This window comes from Nansenia antarctica (genome assembly GCF_963989245.1).
Source record: "Nansenia antarctica genome assembly, chromosome: 15".
Classification (NCBI taxonomy): Eukaryota; Metazoa; Chordata; class Actinopteri; order Argentiniformes; family Microstomatidae; genus Nansenia; species Nansenia antarctica.
In genome coordinates, this window is record NC_137685.1 from 4,870,107 (window position 1) to 4,890,654 (window position 20,548).

General features: G+C 46.3%; 1 protein-coding gene and 1 pseudogene across 3 annotated transcripts; both read right to left on the reverse strand.

Moving 5' to 3' along the window:
- Positions 1-544: 544 nt before the first annotated feature.
- Positions 545-13,166, reverse strand: LOC308171338 (RNA-binding protein 38-like). Of its 2 annotated transcripts, none has more exons than XM_080546173.1 (4): positions 12,724-13,166; positions 9,270-9,393; positions 8,645-8,699; positions 545-2,362 (listed from the first exon to the last, which is right to left on the reverse strand). In XM_080546173.1, exons 1-4 carry the CDS (start codon positions 12,934-12,936, stop codon positions 2,008-2,010), a joined length of 747 nt encoding a protein of 248 aa, XP_080402299.1. In that variant the 5' UTR covers positions 12,937-13,166; the 3' UTR covers positions 545-2,007. The 2 variants fall into 2 exon arrangements, with proteins under 2 accessions (XP_080402299.1, XP_080402298.1); XM_080546172.1 differs by having other exon boundaries at positions 9,261-9,393.
- Positions 13,167-17,348: 4,182 nt separating this feature from the next.
- On the reverse strand, positions 17,349-19,871 carry LOC308170927 (mRNA export factor-like; annotated as a pseudogene). Its single transcript has 6 exons — positions 19,734-19,871; positions 19,521-19,627; positions 19,084-19,159; positions 18,320-18,516; positions 17,888-17,976; positions 17,349-17,409 (listed from the first exon to the last, which is right to left on the reverse strand). The product of its transcript is annotated as an mRNA export factor-like (transcript).
- Positions 19,872-20,548: the final 677 nt, after the last annotated feature.

Sequence of the window (20,548 nt, forward strand, 5' to 3'; positions counted from 1 at the left end):
CTTCTGCCAGAACTTTCGACATCTCCCCAGCAACAGTGAGTTTGTGTGCGTGCGCACAGACGCACACGCCGGGGCCAAGGAACACCCAGTGCCCCTGGCAGGTGGTAGTGTTTTTGAGCTGATAAAGCGTGGGCCTCCTGCTCCTGACCCCCACCAGAGAGCAGACGGCACACACACCGGGTCGTGATAACGACCGTGCCTCTCACACGACCACGCAGACACAAGTGAACCCTGTCACCCTAACAGCAGTTAAAGCTTGGGGAGCTACAGACAAAACATTAGTTGAATTTCTAAAAAGGTAGAAAGAAGAAAATGTAATTAAACCACTGCAACACATTCAATAAAGCTATATGGGGAAATATATTAAGAGGTTTTCACTTTTCGTGGAACACATTCAAGTTGGGGGGAAGTATCACATTTCGACTTTGATAGCCATGTCAACAAGAAACAAATCCGATTCTGTTTTAAATACAAATTCTTTATTTTTCAAGATTTTTTTTGGTATGGCTTCCTTGAGAGGACTGTAAATTACATTTTTACTGGAACTGTCTATAGAGCATTTCTGTTACAGCCAGCAGCCAGTGAAACTAGGCGCTACAAAAGAGCATCTAGAGTGCATACAGGCAAATCCATTGGTTCTTTAGGGTGACTGCCTGGAGAGTCTTCAAAGAAGTTATGGCCGCGTCGAGAGACTACGGAAATCTCTCTGGACCGACACATACTGTAGGCTGACGCAAGTTATAGGACTTCAGTGCCGCAACTAAAGAGTCATAGTAACAAAAAAAAAGCAATTAACTTAAGATTTTTTTCCTATAAATACCTAAACATAAATATTGTAAATGTAGTCGATAATGAAACGATTTTTTTTTTTGCTGTACATGAATGTCCTTTTTGAGAGAGCAACATTTGACAATCATCTTAGATTAACAGTTAGGAAAAACAAGGTTGGTACTGGAGCTCAGTGTCGGCTACCTTCCACATCAATACCCAAAGCTCTTTGCCTCTTTCCTCTCCCCACTTACTGCATATGATTATCTACCTTCATCTACAATAGGAGAAATAGTGAGTCAATAGACTAAGGAGTGTCTGGTAGGAAAGGGGAGATTGGTTGGTTGTGTGACAACCAAGGAGGACTCTCCCAGTAGACTAAAGTGGGGGTTAAAGTAGCTTTCGTAAAAACAAAAGGAGATTTAAAGGAGTTTTATTAAGGCCTCTAATTTAAAAAAGGTAGTCCTGGCGTTTTTTCCGATTTCACATTCTCGGAGGGGGGGGGGGATCCCAGAGTCTCTGTAACTCCCCGTTTTGTCCTTGAGGATGCTGAAGTCTTCATCGGTGAAACATCACAGTGTTCATCATTCCCTTGTAGGAGCAGTAACACTAGGGATGTGTTTGAGGGCGATATCTGGATGGAACCTAGCGATATCTGGATGGAACCTAGTGAACCTAGTGAGCTCCATGCCTGCGTGCCTCCCAACCCGCCTCTATACCAATACCCCAACCTCTGTGTCCCAAAGCAGCAGTGCCGTTGCCCACCATAAGCCCTGGCAAAGAGGAAGGGGGTTGGGGAGGGGGGGGGTCAATGTCCAGGTTAGCGGCCTCCACCCTCCCTCTCTCCAAATACAGAGTATGTACCATGATTTTTGATTGAACAACAAAAAAAAGAACATAATTAATCATAAACATTGATAACGATGGATACTAACAACATGGATAGCGACATTAATACAACAATGATAATAATAATAATAATATTTATAAAAATGAAGTGTCTGCTTCTTCTTCAAGCCCTCGGAAGCGACCACATGTTGACGTTGACGTTATAGCCTCCCACCTCTACCCCCTAGACCCCCAACGGGGAGGGGGGGCTCATCTTCATCCTGATGGTATAGTGCAATAGTCCCTTGCTGTCCCCTGCCCTTCCCTGAGAGCCCTGCCTCTAGCAGGGGGGGGGGGGGGGCCCAGGGGGTGTCTACCCCACCCCCAGGCTCTCCCTGCATCCCCCCGCCCTCACTGCATGCGGTCTGGCTGGACGTGCTGCTGCGGGGCGTACTGCAGGAAGGCTTGGGCTTGAGCGCCAGCCGTGGAGAGGCTCTGGTGGAGGGCTGCGGCGGAGGAGGCGGAGGGGGCCGTGGTGGGGCCGGCGGCCGAGGGGCTGGTGGCGTAGCCGTAGCCCAGGAACCCCGGGGAGGCGGCGTAGGGGTACTGCTGCTGCTCGAAGGCCGCCGAGGCGTACTGGGCGTAGGCGGCGCTGTAGTCCAGGTAGGGGGAGGAGCTGACGGAGGAGGAGGAGAGCTGGGAGGGCTGGAGCATCAGGCTGGGCTGGACCTGGAAGGCCTGCGGGTACATGTACTGCTGGGCCAACCTAGACACACACAGAGAGAGAGAGAGAGAGAGAGAGAGAGAGAGAGAGAGAGAGAGAGAGGAGACACAGTTAGACTGAGACTGGAAAGGCAGTACGTGAGCTTAGAATGATAAGGTTCTAGAATCTCCGTTTAGGGCAGTTCAGAGATATTGAGCGTCAACATTTTTACATTCCCTTATGTTTTGTGAGATGGAACCTTTGTGTCTTATTAATTACTAACTAAAAAAATGTCAACGTTTTCAAAAATAACACCATACAGGCATTAATATGAATGAATGAATGAATGAATGAATGGTCTTTATTGTCATTGCTACAGTACAGGTACCAAACAACGAAATTTAGGAGGGGTGGCTCCCCTGGTGTTAGGAAAGAAAAAAGAAAAAAAAAACACCTAATGGATCAGATTATGTAAAAAAAAAACTTAATTTTGACAAATTTTTTTAGATAGAACCTTATGATTCTAACGTCACGAATACAGGACCAGTCCAAAGGAACCCTGAGAAGGCCTGGATTCTATCAGTTACATCATCCGAAAGGGCCCGTACACACGTACAGTACACGCGTGGCGTTTCCTAGATGTCCAGAATGGGCCTGTCTGTCCACATTGGTAGCGGGGGAGAGAGAGGCTAGCCAGACGCCCGTACCACCCACTGCTAATGTGACAAAGGGAGAGGTACTGAGCTGAGGAGGAGGTGACTCAACCTCTGTCAGTTACAAACCTACAGAACCTGTTAGGTAGGGCCCCCTGAGAGGGGTGAGGGGGGGGGGGGGGGGGGGTAGGGGTAGAGACAGCCGTTACTGGCAGGTTTTCAAACCCAGACACACCAGCGAGTGTTTTAACAGCTGCTGCTCTTCACTCACTGAGTGAACGCACTCACACATAGACTTACTTGAGCGGGCGTGGGCACACACACACAGGCGCATACACACACACACACACACACACACACACACACACACAGGCGCGTACACGTACACAGGCACGTACACACACACAGGCACACACGCACGTACGTGCGCACACACACACACACACACACACACACACACACACAGAGACACACCCACACCCACCCACCCGCACGCACACACACACGCACGCACGACAGAACAGTGAGAGAGCAGTAGCAAAGTTGGTTCTTGTTTTGTGTAAATGACATTGGATATCAGAAGGCGGGGGGGGGAGGGGCAGTAGAGGTACTGGGAGGCTTATCAGGGCTGTCGGGCCTCGTGTTTTCAGACAGGTGATTAGAGCCGTGGAGTCTGGGGGTTGGGTGGGGACTGCTAATGCTCCTCCACTCTCAGTCTATCACCATCCAAGGAGACGGAGGGGATGGGGGATTTTTAACCAGGGGGACTCTCCTGGGTCTGCTGCTCTTCTGGGGGTCTATAGGCAGACTGGGAAACAGAGGCTGACCCCCCCCCCAGCAAAGTGGGAAAAGGAGGCGGTTGTTTTGAGACCCTTCCCCCCCCCCCCACACACTTGTTACTGCAGCTGGAGGAACACACACAGAGAGAGAGAGAGAGAGAGAGAGAGAGAGAGAGAGAGAGAGAGAGAGAGAGAGAGAGAGAGAGAGAGAGAGAGAGAGAGAGAGAGAGAGAGAGAGAGCTGCACATAATCACACACACACCAAGCAAGAAAGCTCAGAGAGGGGACAAAGTTTTCACCCTCTCACAAAAGAGTCGATAGTCGGGGGTCGGGGGGGTGAAAGCACGGGAAGACAAGACGGTGGAGGAGTCACACAGCACAGCACACCTGAGCTAAAAACACTCCTGGGCTGCGTCTCAACATGAACAAACTGCTTCCTTACCTCCACTCCTTCACCTCATAACCACTGACCGGTGAGATGCCCTTGATGTTGTCGTCAGGTCAGCGGTCATGAGGGAACGAAGCAATTTAAGACTATTGAGACTAGGCAGCCGTCACATAAACTCTGCAAAAGGGGAGCGTGCGCGGGGGGGGGGGGGGGATGACAGGACATACGCACAACATCCAACCCCTCCCTGCCCCACTACAACACACAGACACACACATATATATGTTACGGTACATGTGGGAATACGGTACATGGGGGAAAACTAGGGTTAGGGTTAGGTGCTAGGGTGACCCCAACCCTACCCCTAACCCTAGCACCCTAGCACCTAAGTTAACGACCCTAACCCTAGTTTTCCCACATGTACCGTATTCCCACTAAGTACCGTAACACATATATATATATATACACACGGTATACATCCCAACCTCTCAACCCCACACTCAGAACACTGCACTTCAAAACAGCAACCAAAGGCACCACTGCAAACCACCCAAAACCATGCCAGAATAGGGAAGAAGCCAATCTATAATCAGCATAACCTTTTCATATATCGCACACACACACACACACATAGACAGAAAGATAAAAAGGCACTCCACTCCACTCCATCACAACACACTGTCACTGCACTCTCAAGCCATCACTGGCACCTTAGAGAGGGCCAGGGAGCAACCACAGCTGTAGCCCTCATCTCCGGCAGCCTCGAAACTAGGCCTCAACGAAGCCTGCACAGCGGGTGTCTTCACTGCCCCTCCTGCAACACTGGTCAGCTGGGAGTACATACAGGATGGTGGTGGGTTAACGACAATACTGAGATAGTATTGTAGCAGATAATATGCATCATACACATGAATGGATCTCTCTATCATCTCACAGGGGAGGAAACGGTACAGGGTGTGTGCTCTGAACTAAAGCGACACACAGAGAGCATTAACTCACACACTCTCAAATCAGAATCAGATGATCAGAGATGACCATACTGGACATTAGCTCTTGGAGGCACACACACACACACACTTGAATGCTCTTATTCACTTTTCTATGACAAGAAATACTGAGGCTCACAGGGTTCCCACACGGGTCTTAAAAAGCCTTAAAGTCTAAAATCAAGCAAACACACTGGTGTCGCGAATAGGGCTGAAATTCTATTCAAAGAGGTCTAAAAAAGGTCTAAAAAGTAGGGATGCTCCGATCTGGATTTTTGGGGCCGATACCGATCACCGATTTTTTTCCTCAAGATCAACCGATACCGTTTTTTTTTAATACATAACTGTAGGCCTACTGACTGGATAGCCTACATATTTTTTGCTTTTTAGACAAAAGTTTTGATCCATTAGGCACCAAGCAAACGCAGACCCATTTTTATGGCATAGTAAAGGTCTGGCCTATCACCCAGTTAGGGCCTGAAGCCCAAGTCAGTCGATATGGCTGTATAAAAGACATCATAAACGTGGCCTTCATGGTTTACATACTGTTACGTCCTCCTATGTTTTCTGTTCAGTTATCTGTCTTCCCCAGGAAAAAAAAAAAAAAAAAAAAAAACGGTTTTTGCGATCGGCCATTTTTGCCGATCACCGATCGAGTCATTTGGAGTGAAATCGGCCGATTTAAATCGGTGGCCGATAAATCGGAGCATCCCTACTAAAAAGGTCTTAATTTCAACTTGTTGAAACTTGTAGGAACCCTGCAGACAGACAGTGAAAGAGTGAGAGGCAGAGAAGGAGAGGAAATGGGTAGAGGGGAGAGACGCCAGCGAGCTCCTCAGGCCTCATGGCACCTCTGACATCACAGAGCCGGTGGGGCACAGAGGTCAGAGGTCAGCTGGTTTTGTGCTGACGCCCAGCGGCTGTGTGTGACATGCTACTCTGGGGATGACAGGGACGGAGAGATTGGCCTGTCAGAGTTACTGAGGCACCAAGCTGACAGACAACCGTTGTTCCAACAATTGTGTCCGAAGTCCGAAATACAACATCCACTATAATCGTATAGTGATAGGGAGAAAAAGGGAGAAAAATATCGGTGGTGCTTGTATTAAAACGATGCCGTTTTGTGTCCGAATTGTTTCCACACATCAATAAATCAGACTTAATGATGTAATGTTATTAATCAATGTTATGATTAATTATGTTCTTTTTTTCCCAATGAAAATCATGGTACATACTCTGTATTTGGAGAGAGGGGGGTGGGGGCCACTAACCTGGATAAATAATAAACAAAAGGAATGCCCCTACGCGTGCTATAACATGGCCATCTATTCTCCCCAACTCTGCCTGGATGTGAAAAACTAAACAAAAAGGTGATTGTGAATATGTGACAGCAGCTGGCGAAAGCCAGCAACCGACCAAATGTCCAGACCTTTATCCTGCTAAAATCTGAATACATTTCAATGTTGAAAAAGAATAGAAGTCTGAAACATGTTGATTGGTCGCCAACTTGTTCCCTGCTTTTCACCAGGTGCCGTCACACTATTTCAAGAAAGGGAGAACAGCGTTTTTCTGAACTCCTGTAGAGGTGGCGCTCGTTTCCTTCATCACAATGGTTCTGCCACAGACACGGGGACACTCGCCTACTCCCCCTAGACACCCTCACACTCACACCTCACCTCCACCATAACCCCCCCCCCCCCTCCACACACACTACACCCCCCTCCACCCAATTCCCTCCTGTAACTGTAACTCCCCCCAGTCTCACAGAGGTGTCAGTTTCCAGTGTCTCCGTCTAACCCCCCCCCCCGCGACACCCACTGGACTTGGTGTTTCGACGGGAGACGCGTCTGTGACAAACCGCTTCCCTCTCTACGGTACAGGTAAGGTTCAGGGGGTTAACAGAGAGAGAGAGGGGGGGGGGGACATGAGAGTATACATGACAAAGGGGAAAAAGTGAATGAGAGAGAGATAGATAGAGAAAGAACACGAGACTACAAAACACACAGACAAAAAGGCTGCCTCCCCCCCCCTTCCTCTGTCTTTGCCTATCAAAACAGAGTCCCTCCTGGCCTCCCTGACCTCTCGTCGATCTGCTGACTAAGCGCGACACCCAGGAAAGCTCCCAGCCCTGCCATCCCCAGCACATGCTCCCTGACTCCCGGACTCCACCCCACTTCACAGGAGGACTCGACCTCGATCCCTCTCCACCACATGTCGTCTAAGGGGGCCGGGCAGAGAGAGAAAGGACACTTGTGTGCTCTACGTCTTAAAGCAGCTTGTGTCTGTCAACTGCCTCATAGAGAGTCCTCAGAGCTTAAGAGACAGGTGCTCTCTCTCTCTCTCTCTCTCTCTCCCTCTCTTGGGCACTGCAAGTCATGGGAGATTAAGGGGTGTAAAAGGGTGTAATAAGAGCCAGCACCTGTCAGACACATGCCGCAGAGCATGCTCCAGAACTGCTGGGGGGGGGGGGCTCCGCCCTGTTACTATGGCAATAGGCACAAGGGGACGACGACACGACACACCGCCGCCCCCCCCCTTCCCCATCTCCCTGGACATGATTGAACTTGGATCTCAGGCTACAGAATTCCAAGTGAGGCCTGAAAAAGTGGCATTGCAGTTTAGGACTGAGTCCAAGAGGCAGCCAGGCTTCCCTCCAGGGCTCAGAGAATTCCTCTCCATAGTTCAACTAGTCCGTTTGTGACACTGGCTGGACTAACAGTAGTAAAAGACTAACCGCTAAAACTGTTGTGTTGGAATTCCCCTCTCTGCCCTACCGAGAGTCACTGATTGATTATGTGGTATCTCAACCACACATACCACTGTGTCCATGTAACCTGTCACCATGGTGACAGTCAGCTGCAGTGGATCAGGAGGGGGGGGGTCAATCCCATGATAGTGACTTGGTCATCAACACTAGAACAGACGTGCCTTTTTTACCTACTATAAGAGCCGCCTCGGGGGTGAAATGATATATTAGCTTATCCTGAAGTGATATTGAAAGTGTAAGGATACTGGGTGGTAGAACGCACATATCTAGGAAAAGTCATGAAAGGAGGGTCCTGAAATTTGATCAAGTGCAAAGATATACACATTTTCTTTACTCACAGGGGTCAAAATGACCCCTCACGGCTGTTCTAATGTTAACTGCCTGCCGGAGCGGGTGTCCAGGGTATGGTAGACAAACTAGCGTCCCTCTAGGCTGTTTCTAGAACAATCCATTATCTCATTAAGGGAGCCCACTCAACCAGGTAAGAGACTACTGTACATACCGTTTTGAAAAGGAGGGTTGAGTACGTCACTAATGTGCCTAATGCATCAATGTAACATTTACCAAAAACCTGACAATTGGCAAAACCCTGTCCGTGTATAACTATTACAATACAATGACTATTAAACCAACGGAATACTGTTTTATGCAGACAGTTAACTGACTTTCATTAAGAACCCTAGTTCGGCAGAAAAGTACAACTGCTGATGTATAATTCAGAGAACTAGCTAGTAAACAGAGTGACGGCACATCCAACTCCCACACAACTTACCCATACTGCCTCTGGATGAGCGCTGGGTGAATGGGCTGCACGCCGATGGAAATGCCTGGGAGACAGAGGACAGAAACCCGCCCGTCACACACATTTGCATTTACAGAGGAGGAGACGAGAACAATGCACAGAGGAGATGGTGGGCACGGTTTCAAACATTCAAACGTTAGTGCCATGCATGCAGATATAGCAATACGGATTTTACTTATAGAATATTGAATAATTGACTTGCCACTAGAGGTATGAACACCCCCCCCCCCACCCCTCCACCCTAGGTGTGTGTGTAGATAGATAGATAGATACAGTAGATAGATAGATAGATACAGTAGTTAGATAGATAGATAGTGTACTAGATAGATAGATAGTGTACTAGATAGATAGATAGATAGATAGATAGAGTACTCGATAGATAGATAGATAGATAGATAGATAGATAGATACAGTAGATAGATAGTGTACTAGATAGATAGAGGCTAGATAGATAGATAGATAGATAGAGATATAGAGATAGATATATAGAGATATAGAGATAGATAGAGATATAGATAGACAGACAGACAGATAGAGGATAGACAGATAGACAGACAGATATAGATATTCGGCGGTCTTTGCTCACCCCTCTCACCTGTCTGCATACTGCGGGGCTTGGCGCCCAGGTAGGCCAGGTTGACGTTGGCCTTCCGCCCGTCGATGATGGGGTTGGGGTCTTTACAAGCCCTCTCCGCTGCTCCCCTGTCGATCATCGTCACCTAACAAACAACGACACAAACAGGTGGACGACAATCAATACTAGGAGACCACTCTCTGCTTCTGTTAAATAAAAAATAAAACAAGTTTAGTCACTACCAGCATGACACACACCACTACCAGCATGACACACACCATCACACTCTGTGAACAAGAACCTCAAGGTTCGGGTCATCCCGACCCTCCGAGCAGAACGAAAGCACTACGTTGCGATGAAAAACAACCTACTGGGCAGGTCTGACATCACCCAAAAAAAATCCCCCTAGAGGCCCCGGCCATTTAAATTCCCCTTTCTTTAACTGAAGAGGAAACTGCACACAAAGCAACAATGATTATCAGATAGGAACTACCCGTAGTCAACGCTTGAAAGCAGCTCAGTCAGGGAAGGCTACTGGAATATAGATCTGGAATGAATAACAAAAGGCTTATCCAATTAAGACATCGAAATTATTAAAGGAGATTTCCAGTACCCCTCCTTCCCCCCTTGGAGGCATTAGGCAACACCTTCTGCTTTACACTCTTCTTCTGTCTGTGGCGCAGGAGGTAGAGCCGCCGTCTAATGATCACAAGGTTGGCAGATCTGCGGTTCGAGCCCCGGCTGGCCACATGTCGAAGTGTTCTTGGGCAAGACACTGAACCCCAAATTGCTCCCAGTGAGGAGGCCGGGCGCCTTGCATGGCAGCTTGCCGCCATTGGTGTGTGAATGGGTGAATGAGAGGCCGTTGTAAAGCGCTTTGGATAAAGGCGCTATATAAGTGCAGTCCGTTTACCATTTACTGTCTGCTCAGACGTTTCAGAAAAGAAGAAGACACATCTGTTGACAGTATAGGTGACCTAAAGTACGCTATTGTTGAGGAAGCAGTACCTCTGTCTTCAGATGGGAGGAGAGCTCCTGAGCCCACACTGGGTCTTGTGTTGTGAACACACAGGAAGGGAGGGAGGTTGTGTTTATACTGGAACTGCTAAAGGGGTTCTACTAATTCACCTCTGGAGTGTGTTTAAAGGTAAAGCCTGGCTTGAGAGCGTGCCCCCCCATCCCCCAGCTTCTGGCTCTGAGTGAGCAACAGGATTATCAAGTTGGCCCTGGCAGTTACTAGGGAAAACCTGCTGGCTGTTTTTTGTTTTTTGCCCTCAGCCGCATGGAAGGTGGCAAGGCTGCTCTCTCTCCCAGCCTGGAGCATGTCATCTCTGTAAGCCAGTCAGACCTGAAACACCAGACCCACGCTAGACACCGAGACCGCGGGAGCTTCTTCTTCTGCATCGCTGATGTAAACATGTTAAGTGCCATTGTCTTACAGTTTTACACTTTGACGCACGCACGCAGACACAGACACAGACGCACGCACGCACACATTTCCATTCCATTTTCGGCTTGTATTAATGCTGTTGTGCCTTTCCAAGTTTCTGGTAAATATTTGGATTTCTTCTGCTGTCCCTGTTCTTTGTATCAATGAGATGGGATACTTTTGTTCCTGCCACATATGGACCGATCAATGTAATCTTCTTCTAAGGTTTCCAGACTCCAAAGTGGTCACTAGAGGGTCATTAACACATCTGAAAGACAATCAACATTGTGGGCTGGATACAGTACAACTTGAGTCAATGAGTTATGAAGCTATGGAAGTTACTAGAACCACAGGGATGAACACTGTTTTCAAATCTTACCCATGAGCCAAATGGTAGCCATTTACCTCATATCTCCATATTATGGGCTTGTAAGATATGTTGCAATGGTCAAAATGTTGGATATGGTGTGTCCTGAGGTGGATTGGAAAGCTTCGACCACACAATAATAGAGAAACATGAGTGAAAAGGCACATTGATAATGCACTTCTTTAACTTAAGGGTCAAAAGAAGATGGGTGTTCTGAATAACCGGTATGTCTCTTCATGTGGAGAGAGCAGTCCATCTTAGGGAAAAAAACGACTACCACTTCCACGGCAGTTATGATTCTATAAACACTACTTGTTATGGCCGAGTGCTTCGGTCCTTCAGAATGGGAGGAGGTTGGGAGGAGGTTGCAGATGGGGTCGACCTCCCCACCGTTTTAAGATCACCATATAAAGCAAAGCGAGAACAGCAGCTCTGCACTTCGGTGGATGCCCCTGTCCTCATAACCGATAAGGTCGTTCACCGGTGGTGAGTGAGGAGGCTGGAGGAGGGGGTTCGTTTGGGGGGGTCAGGAGGACAGGAGCACATACATACCGATGGCCGAAACACAAAACCTCCTTACATCTGCAAAATTCACTTTTGGGGGAAAACTGGAGGAAAAAAACTGTCTCGTTTTCTTACTGAATGCTATTTGTTAAGGATACCCATCACATAATACACTGTTTGGGGGACTATATCACAGTGTGTGTTAATGTAAAAAACATGTTTAAAAAATGCAGATAGAAGGTTTTGCGTTTTGAAAATGTGCAGATAGGAGGTTTCGTGTGTTTCGGCATCCCATCGAAATGTTGAGATATAATCTTCTTATCACAAACTCAACTCGTGTGTCCCCCCCCCAACCCCCCTTATCTTCATTAAATCTGCATTAACAGTCTGATGAGAGTCTGCATCTGTGCGTTTAAGCCGCACATTATGGAAAGGATTACTTTGTAATGTGTCTAATAGACCTGTGTGCAACTTCGGGATCTGCAGTTTGCCCTTATTACACATATAACGGGCATACCTCTCTCATTCATAGGCCAGGATCTCGGCGTACCAGCGTACGATCAAATCACTGACATGGAACAATAACTTGGGTGACGGAAGGAAACGTGGTTTGCACGCGCACAAATACCGCATTGAAACGAAGGTTTTATATCTAATATTTTAAAAAGCCAACAAGCAACAGAACATTTTGGTCTAAATGCATTTCACATGGACATGGTAGGTCTACTTTGAACACATTTCGTGAGCTTAGAATGATACGGTTCTATCTCCGTTTAGAATGAGAAGGTTCTATCTCCGTTTAGAATGAGAAGGTTCTAACTCCGTTTAGAATGATAAGGTTCTATCTCCGTTTAGGGCAGTTCAGAGATATTGAGCGTCAAAGTTTTTACATTCCGTTATGTTTTGTGAGATGGAACCTTTGTATTTTATGAATTACTAACTCAAAAATGTCAACATTTTAAAAATAACACCACACAGGCATTAATAAACACCTAATGGATCAGATGATGTAAAAAAACTCATTTTTGACAAAAATGGAGATAGAACCTTATAATTCTAACGTCACGACTGGCCACCACAGGTGCGCACGAGAGGACACACCACACCTCGCGCGTGCTGCCGCCGCTGCCTCTCGTGCCATGACAGACAGACAGGTGTCACCCATGCATACTCACAAAGCCATATCCTCTCGATTTCCCCGTCTGCCTGTCCGTGATCACCACCGCCTCGTCGATGTCCCCGAAGGCCTCGAAGTACTTCCTCAGAGAGGCGTCGTGTGTGTGGTAAGGCAAGCCGCCCACGAAGATCTTGGTGTAAGTAGTGTCTTTCTGTGGACCCGATGGATGCATCACCTCCAGGGCTCCGTGCATGAACTGATGCAACAGCATTGGTGCACCGGTAAGAATAACGGACGACTAAAAAAACAACAACTGTTAACTAAAGGTTAGTTGGTTCACCAACTATTAATAATTGGCTTGCATTAATACGCATGCATGAGAGAGAGTGCACGTTTCAAATAAAACAGTTCTCGCTTGGCTTCTTAATTAATTTCGAGTTAAATTTCAGTAGTTAGTCGTTGAGATTCTTCTTGTGACTCAGAGAACAAGTCCAACATGTGGTTCCTATGACTCCGAACTGACACTGCCTGACTTCTCTTGCGACTATGCGAGGTACCGGGAGAGTATTTATACTCCAGGAGAATGACCACGCCCATTTTGTGGTTTTGGACCAATCGGCGAAGACTCTGAATGACAACTTTTGTTCTGATGCAATCGAAGCCCCTCCCCTACTAGGAGAGCATTTATACTCAAGGAGAATGACCACGCCCATTTTCGGGTTTTGGCCCAATCGGCGAAGACTCTGAATGACAACCGAAGCCCCTCCCCTTTCTTTTTGTCCCGCCCCCACGCGTTCTTTCTTGCACCTGCTTTTGTCCTTTATAACACAAAGAAACGCCACTACTGTAAAAGCGCGCCTCACGCACATGTTACATTGTATCACTCGAGTCGGAGTGATAAAGAAACAGCTCTGTCACAAGGGCCGATGGTTTGTAAAAAGAAATAAATTATTTTTCATTTGAAACATTGTGGCAGTGTTCTGGCACCGCAGTAGCATAATATATATGCTGCGCCCAGGAAATGATATAGCAATATCACAAGTCACATTGTGAATCAATTCTCCTATTTCCAAATGGTAATTTGTCCCCAAAGAGGTAGGGTACCAAGGTAACAAACTCCCAAACATGGAGCTGAAAAAAATCGTTTTAAAGCCCCAATTTAGGCTATCCATAGAGCAAAGATTTCTGCCACAGATACCGAAGCTTAATTTGTGGAATATCAATAAATCGCACCACAGCACAAGCCCGCCACTGCAGGCCGCCCTTGCTTTATTATCAAGAATATCGTTTTTTTCCGAAGCAAGCAACAATCATAAAACACATGTTTGTCATGATTGATTACAAGCACGATAACAGGCCTCCTCAAATAAGGTCGTTATTTCTCAGGGGGAGTTCATAGACAGACACGAAATGATGCGAGAACCCGATTGTGTATGGAAGGGAGTACAGTTACTCCCCAGGTGCAACAAGTCCTACTGACAAACAAAGCTAAACAGGCTCCACACTTTGTCGTTTCATTGATTCTGGTGTAGCTACAGCTTGATAGTTGCCAAGCCCCATGGGTTTACATGTAGGCCTAGTCTCCAGTAAAATTATTAATTGCTTGATTGTGCAAAGAGAGATCAGTCAGGCAGGGCTGTCTACAGTACACAGAAGACATGCCAGGGCAAGTAGCTGAATGGACCTGGGAGGGAGGGGGGTCACCATAGTCTGATCTGACAAGCCAGCAAAAAACCCCAAAACAATTACTATACAGGAGTGCAGCACGGCCTGGTACTGTGTCGTTAACTGGACTGAACAACCGGACACAATGACAGCTACAAGTGCCAAGAGGTAGGCTAGTGTGGCCTGGGGTGGTCCAGTGGTCTAGCACCGTGGTCTACAGTGCACACGTATGCCCATGTCGGCATTGGGTTCGTATCCGGCCTATGCCCTGCTGACATGCCCTCTCTCCCTTCTTCTCCTTACTTTCCTGTCTGTCTTCACTACATCTGTCTAATAAAGTGAAAAATATGAGTGGGACTGCCCCACTTAGTGGAGGGTTATCAAGATGAGGCTATAGAAGGCATACTGTACTAGTGTCACCCCAGTGGTGGGGCCTAGGAGGCACTGAACTGTAAAGGAAATCCACCAGGCTTTAGATCCAAAGTTTGTAGGGAACCACTGACTGATTTCCCACCCTTGCAAGGCAGCCTGCCTTGGAGCATATCTGCTAAGTACCCAAACCTTGGCCGACAGAGAGGTGACACTCGTAATGACCACAATAAAAGGCATTTAATTCACACCTTCTCCTCTATGAGCTGTCCCATCTTTTCACACATGGCCTTTGTACCTCTTCCACCACCCCTCATTCATATCCTATTGATAACTCCTCCATCTCCAGTTCCTCTCCCTCTCAAAGACTTTACCTGAATCAAAGACCCCTGCTTTGATCCTGGACTAACCTCACCACCTCTCAACATAGCAGCAGGGGTAAACAGACAGAACTCTCCCCCTGGTGGCCACTTTGTGACATTAGAATTATAAGGTTCTATCTCCATTTTTGTCCAAATTGAGTTTTTTTTAACATAATCTGATCCATTAGGTGTTTATTAACGCCTGTGTGGTGTTATTTTAAAAATGTTGACATTTTTGAGTTAGTAATTCATAAAATACAAAAGGTTCCATCTCACAAAACATAATGGAATGTAAAAACTTTGACGCTCAATATCTCTGAACTGCCCTAAACGGAGATAGAACCTTATAATTCTAAGCTCACGACTTGGATTAAAACACTCAGAGGCATGAGAGATGGCAATGAGTGCTGCAGTCATCTAATCATTATGTACGGCAATGTATGTTTATTCATGAAGAACTGAGAAGGGACACAGCAGTTCCACATTTTAAGCAACATGTCTCACCGGAACAGAACTTAATTACTTATAATTATTATTCACACAGTGATAGGATGCGTTTTTCATTGTACACTTGGAAACTTTAAATACTCTGTATAAACTCATCAGTAATCATAATCAAGTTGTAACATCTAAACTGTTGACACTCAGCCAACCTCTCTGTCTCATGCTCTGCCATCTACCTCGCAGCATGCAACTTGACTGGCGACCAGTATAGAACATGGGTCAAGAGGTCATTAAGTATACTTAGGACTGGCCAGACTCGGGTGACTTGGTTGCCATGACAACCAACTTCTTATGGGATGGGGGGGCAGAGTCAAACGTCCATCTTACTTTCTAGTCAACAAGTCAAGGTAGACTCAACGGAGCCTTGTCAATAGGTTATGATTTGTATAAGAGACAACTGTTTGCTTGATCATCAACTATCGCCTATAAGAAGCCACTGTGAACAACATACTGTGTGCGTTCTGTCTCCCTGTGACTGAGCACACCCGACGTCGTGAATAAACTTGTATCTTAATTGTCTACCGTGAGCAATCTCTAATTACTTTGGGTACCACTACCAACTATCTCGGCCACCACCCATCATCAGGGAATCATCTTATCACACAGTCAATTAATTCCACGTTCAAGCATGCGCATACAGTACATGTGTGAACCTAAGCAATTTCGATTCACATAATATATACAATGAACCAACAACGCAACCAGAACTGACTCCCTTTCAAGGTGTGGATCTTCCTCCAAATGGAACAAACATGGCGGGGAAAACCTGTAGTGTCCTGTGGACATTATTCTTATTCAATAAATGTGACTAACTACGGAGACAGCGAGTCAAAGGAGGACATCATGTCTTTGGAAAGTGGTATAAACAAATAAAGAGCAGCACACAGTAATAATAATATAAAACAAGATAAATTACAATTAAGCCCCCCCTTACTATGACCAAAAGCCATGCAGTTGTCATCAATACTGGGTGGGTAGGTCTCTCTCATTGGTCCATGTACAGTTGCAACGCATCGGCATTGGTCCTGGTGTGTCAAAACAAAGGTGTGTGTGTGTCTCTCTCTCTCTCTCTCTCTCTCTCTCTCTCTCTCTCTCTCTCTCTCTCTCTCTCTCTCTCTCAAGCATACACACCCTCAAGCAGCAGGTCTTCTGCATTTCCCCACAACAGATGCGACTCAGCATGATGAATCTGAAGACAGGAGGCAGCAGTCTGTCAGTCAAGCATATTTAAGTTGTTTTTATTTTTGAAAGGATGTTTATTGTGTTCCATTGTTCCACAAAACACAAGAGTATTTTATTACAATTTCATTCAATAGTAGCAACAACAACAATCAAATCAATGTCTATTAATCATATTTCCACTGTATAGACTAATTAATTTCAAATTAATGTATTGCCTACCTAAACTACATTGCTTTAGCAGTCCACCTGTTCATTTGAATCTAGTCTAATTTAAATCAATTCCAAAGTCATCAACATTCTTGGTGTGATTAGGAATGCATTTCAAATCCTTATTATTTAACAAATTCCAAAGTAAAATCTTCTCAAAGTGAGCTTGCTTCCTTCCAGTAAATCACTGACCACACAGGTGCTAATAAAGCCCATATGCACAGCACAATCAGCCCAAACCAAACCTGACAGCCTAGCTTCCAGTCAGTAAAGTTGCATTCTCAGAACGCAAGTGACAGGCTTCGTGTTACACAGACAGCACCACTGAAATCTTAAACACGCTACTGAATGAAACAGCGAATCGCTGACCACCCGCATCCTTGCATGCAAAGGATCATGGGCCGCCGAGGAAGCTGGCCTCAGCAACGACACTGAGGAAGGGCGGCAGCCCCGCCCTGCGACACCGTCTCCAGGGGTTACGGACAGCGGCTGGCCCTCTCTCACCATTTCTTGTCAGTCTTTCAGTCAGTCAGTCTCTCTGTCAGTCTTTCAGTCAGTCAGTCAGTCAGTTAGTCAGTCAGTCAGTCTCTCTGTCAGTCTTTCAGTCAGTCAGTCTCTCTGTCAGTCAGTCAGTCTCTCTGTCAGTCTTTCAGTCAGTCAGTCAGTTAGTCAGTCAGTCAGTCTCTCTGTCAGTCTTTCTTTCAGTCAGTCAGTCAGTGTGCTGTCTGAGTGCTGCTCACACACACACACACCCACACACACACACACACACACACACACACACACACACACACACACACACACACACACACACTGTCTCTGGGGTCCCTCCAGCCTGTCAGAACACATTAGCTCTCACACACGTCAGACGTGGCTGTGTCCTATGTGACAATTGAACCCCTCCTCCCTCTCTTCCTCCTCCTTTTCCTCCACCATTTCTTGTTCCGAGGCTTCAGCTCCTCTGCAGCGTTCCGCAGGAAGATATAGTTCTTCTTCTGAGGGTTGTAACAGCACTCATTACCCTAGGAATTTAAATAACCCATGAGTTAGTAGTGTATTGATCTGTATTTCTCTAAACAAACAGGTAGGGGGCGATGTATATCCAGATGTTACGGTACATGTGGGAATACGGTACATGTGGGAAAACTAGGATTAGGGTTAGGTGCTACGTCGACTTGCTGGCATGTCTAACCCTAACCCTAATCCTAACCCTAACCCTAACCCTAACCTTAACCCTAGCACTCTAGCACCTAACCCTAACCCTAGTTTTCCCACATGTACCGTTTTCCCACATGTACCGTAACACATATACTACCTAAATGTCAATAATTACGACAAGTTAGCTGCCTGTGAAGTTGACCGTACCTTTGACCAGTCGTAGCTGGAGGCGTAGGCCAAGATGTTGCCGTTGTTGTTGAAGCAGCAGACTGTGATTGGCTGGTCCAGCTGCTCTGAGGTCTTGAGCTTGGTGCGGGGGCGTCTTTGTCCCAGAAGCTGAAGCGTCCATCTGAACCCACAGTAGCCAGTGTGCCATGGACAGGATGGGAAGAGATGGCATTCACCTGGGGAGGAGACAGAGAAAGAGAAAAGGTGGGAATAAAATAGAGAAATTCATGGTAATCAATGTATGGTTGAGCATTACACCAATAATGTGGCATTCCAGGAGGTAAAGTCTGAAGTTAAGTCTGTTGTTAAGTCTGAAGTAAGTAAGTAAAATGTATTTATAGAGCACCTTTCCCAGACCAAGGGTCACAAAGTGCTTTACATAACAAGGAAAAAGACACAATAAAACATCATACAAGAGCGAAAGCCACAGCAGGTTAAAACAGGCAAAACAAGTGAAAATAAAAACAAGTAACAGACAACAGGTGTAACAGCATCAGCAGGACACAGAAAGACAGGCCCTTGGGGCTATCCAAAAGCCTGTCTATACAACACAGTTTTTAGCTGTTTTTTTTAAAAACCTCGACCGAGCCAGTTGATCTAAGATCCAAGGGCAGAGCATTCCAAAGCCTGGGGGCCACGGTTTGGAATGCTCCATCACCCTTGGTCTTCAATCTGAAGAAGGATGGACAACTGACAATGTTGAGAAAATAAACGTATCGCTGAATGAAGGCAGGTCAACCTACAGCATAGATGTCCTGTGAAGTGGCGGTGTTGGTGCCATTGGACCTGTGGCACTTGAAGGTGAAGTTGTCCTTAGCCCTGACGTCACACCAACAGATACATCAGATCCAGCGACAGTCCTATTAGGACTAGAGATATAACAACGCATCGCAAGACAGTTACTTATCGATACAAATATGTGACGATTCAAATTGGTGAGATGAAAAATGAATCGCGATACTCTTTTTCAACAACAGAGGGCGTAATCTACTTTTTCAAAGTTATACCCTACCTCAGAAATAAAAAGGGATTATTTACGAAAATACAGTATTTTGTAGTTTTTGTCTGATTTAAAAAAAAAAATGTGAACCCAGTATCATCAATCGTATCAAATCATGAGTTGAGTGTATCGTTACATCCCTAATTAGGACCCTCAAATAAATCCCAGCGGGTCACTCACGGGTTTGGGGGGTTAATGTAGTGGATGGCCACTCGGCCCTCGATGCTTCCCAGGGCAAAGCCTGTGGGCTTGTTGTGCTTGTCCTTGAAGACGGCTACGCAGTGGTGCTGCAGGAGGGAGGGAGACAGTCCACAAGGCCAAAGGTCAAAGGTCAACAAGGCAAAGTGAGTGAGTACGAAGAAAACGGAAAGTCCCCCTGACTGGAGCATTCACCTGATGTTTAAGAGGAGAGTCTATCCTGTGGAACTCTGAGGGCTGGTTCTCCAGCTGGTAGACGAGCAGACCTCTCTCTGCTGTGGCGACCACTGCCATGGGGTACACCTGCCCACAGTGCCCAGGGAGGGAGCACATCAGGGTCACATTCAGAGATCTGGAGAACTGAATTACTCTTGGGAGGGGAGATGATTCAGAAAACATCTTTCAACACTGCCAATGGTACACGAGTCAAGATTGTTGGAATGTTGGAATACTGAGAACAATACTGAGAATGTGATTAGCTTGTGTTTCTGTTTTCCAGTCCCTGCAGGATTGACCAATTCTTGAAATTCTGACCAATTACATAATATGACATGTTATTACTTCAGGTGAAATTAAGATTATATACCATAACATTATCATAACACAACAAGCTTGGATTTCCAGTAGAGATCATGTTGACTTCTTCTCCACTCACTCAGCTGAAGTGGACAACCCTGCTGCAGCTAGGAGCTGTAGATCAGACTGTCAAACATGTCCATGGAATGGTATTAGTGTCAGGGGGGTATGGACGAAAAACAAGCTTGACACTGTTGTTGCTTCGGAAACAGCTGACTAGAACACTGCTTATCTTCAGATTACACACCTATCTTATAAACGCTAGCTATATGAAAATCATTCTTTGTTTTTTGTCAGCTCATACTTTGAACAATGTACATACCTAGACCTAGACAGAGATGTCAAGCTCAGCACTACAAACTATTGGGACAAATCTTCAGGTAATGAAAATGTGGCGCCTGCAAGACAACTTCATCTTGTTGTTGACATTATGC

Bases quoted from the DNA above. Each gene is read 5' to 3' on its own strand.
- LOC308171338 (XM_080546172.1), bottom strand. From the start codon at position 12,936: ATGCTGTTGCATCAGTTCATGCACGGAGCCCTGGAGGTGATGCATCCA. The intron at 8,700-9,260 runs GTGAGCAAAGAC...TCTGTCTCCCAG, and splicing joins TATGCAGACAGGTGAGAGGG to GCATTTCCATCGGCGTGCAG. The intron at 2,363-8,644 runs GTAAGTTGTGTG...GTGTGTGTCTAG, and splicing joins CTCATCCAGAGGCAGTATGG to GTTGGCCCAGCAGTACATGT.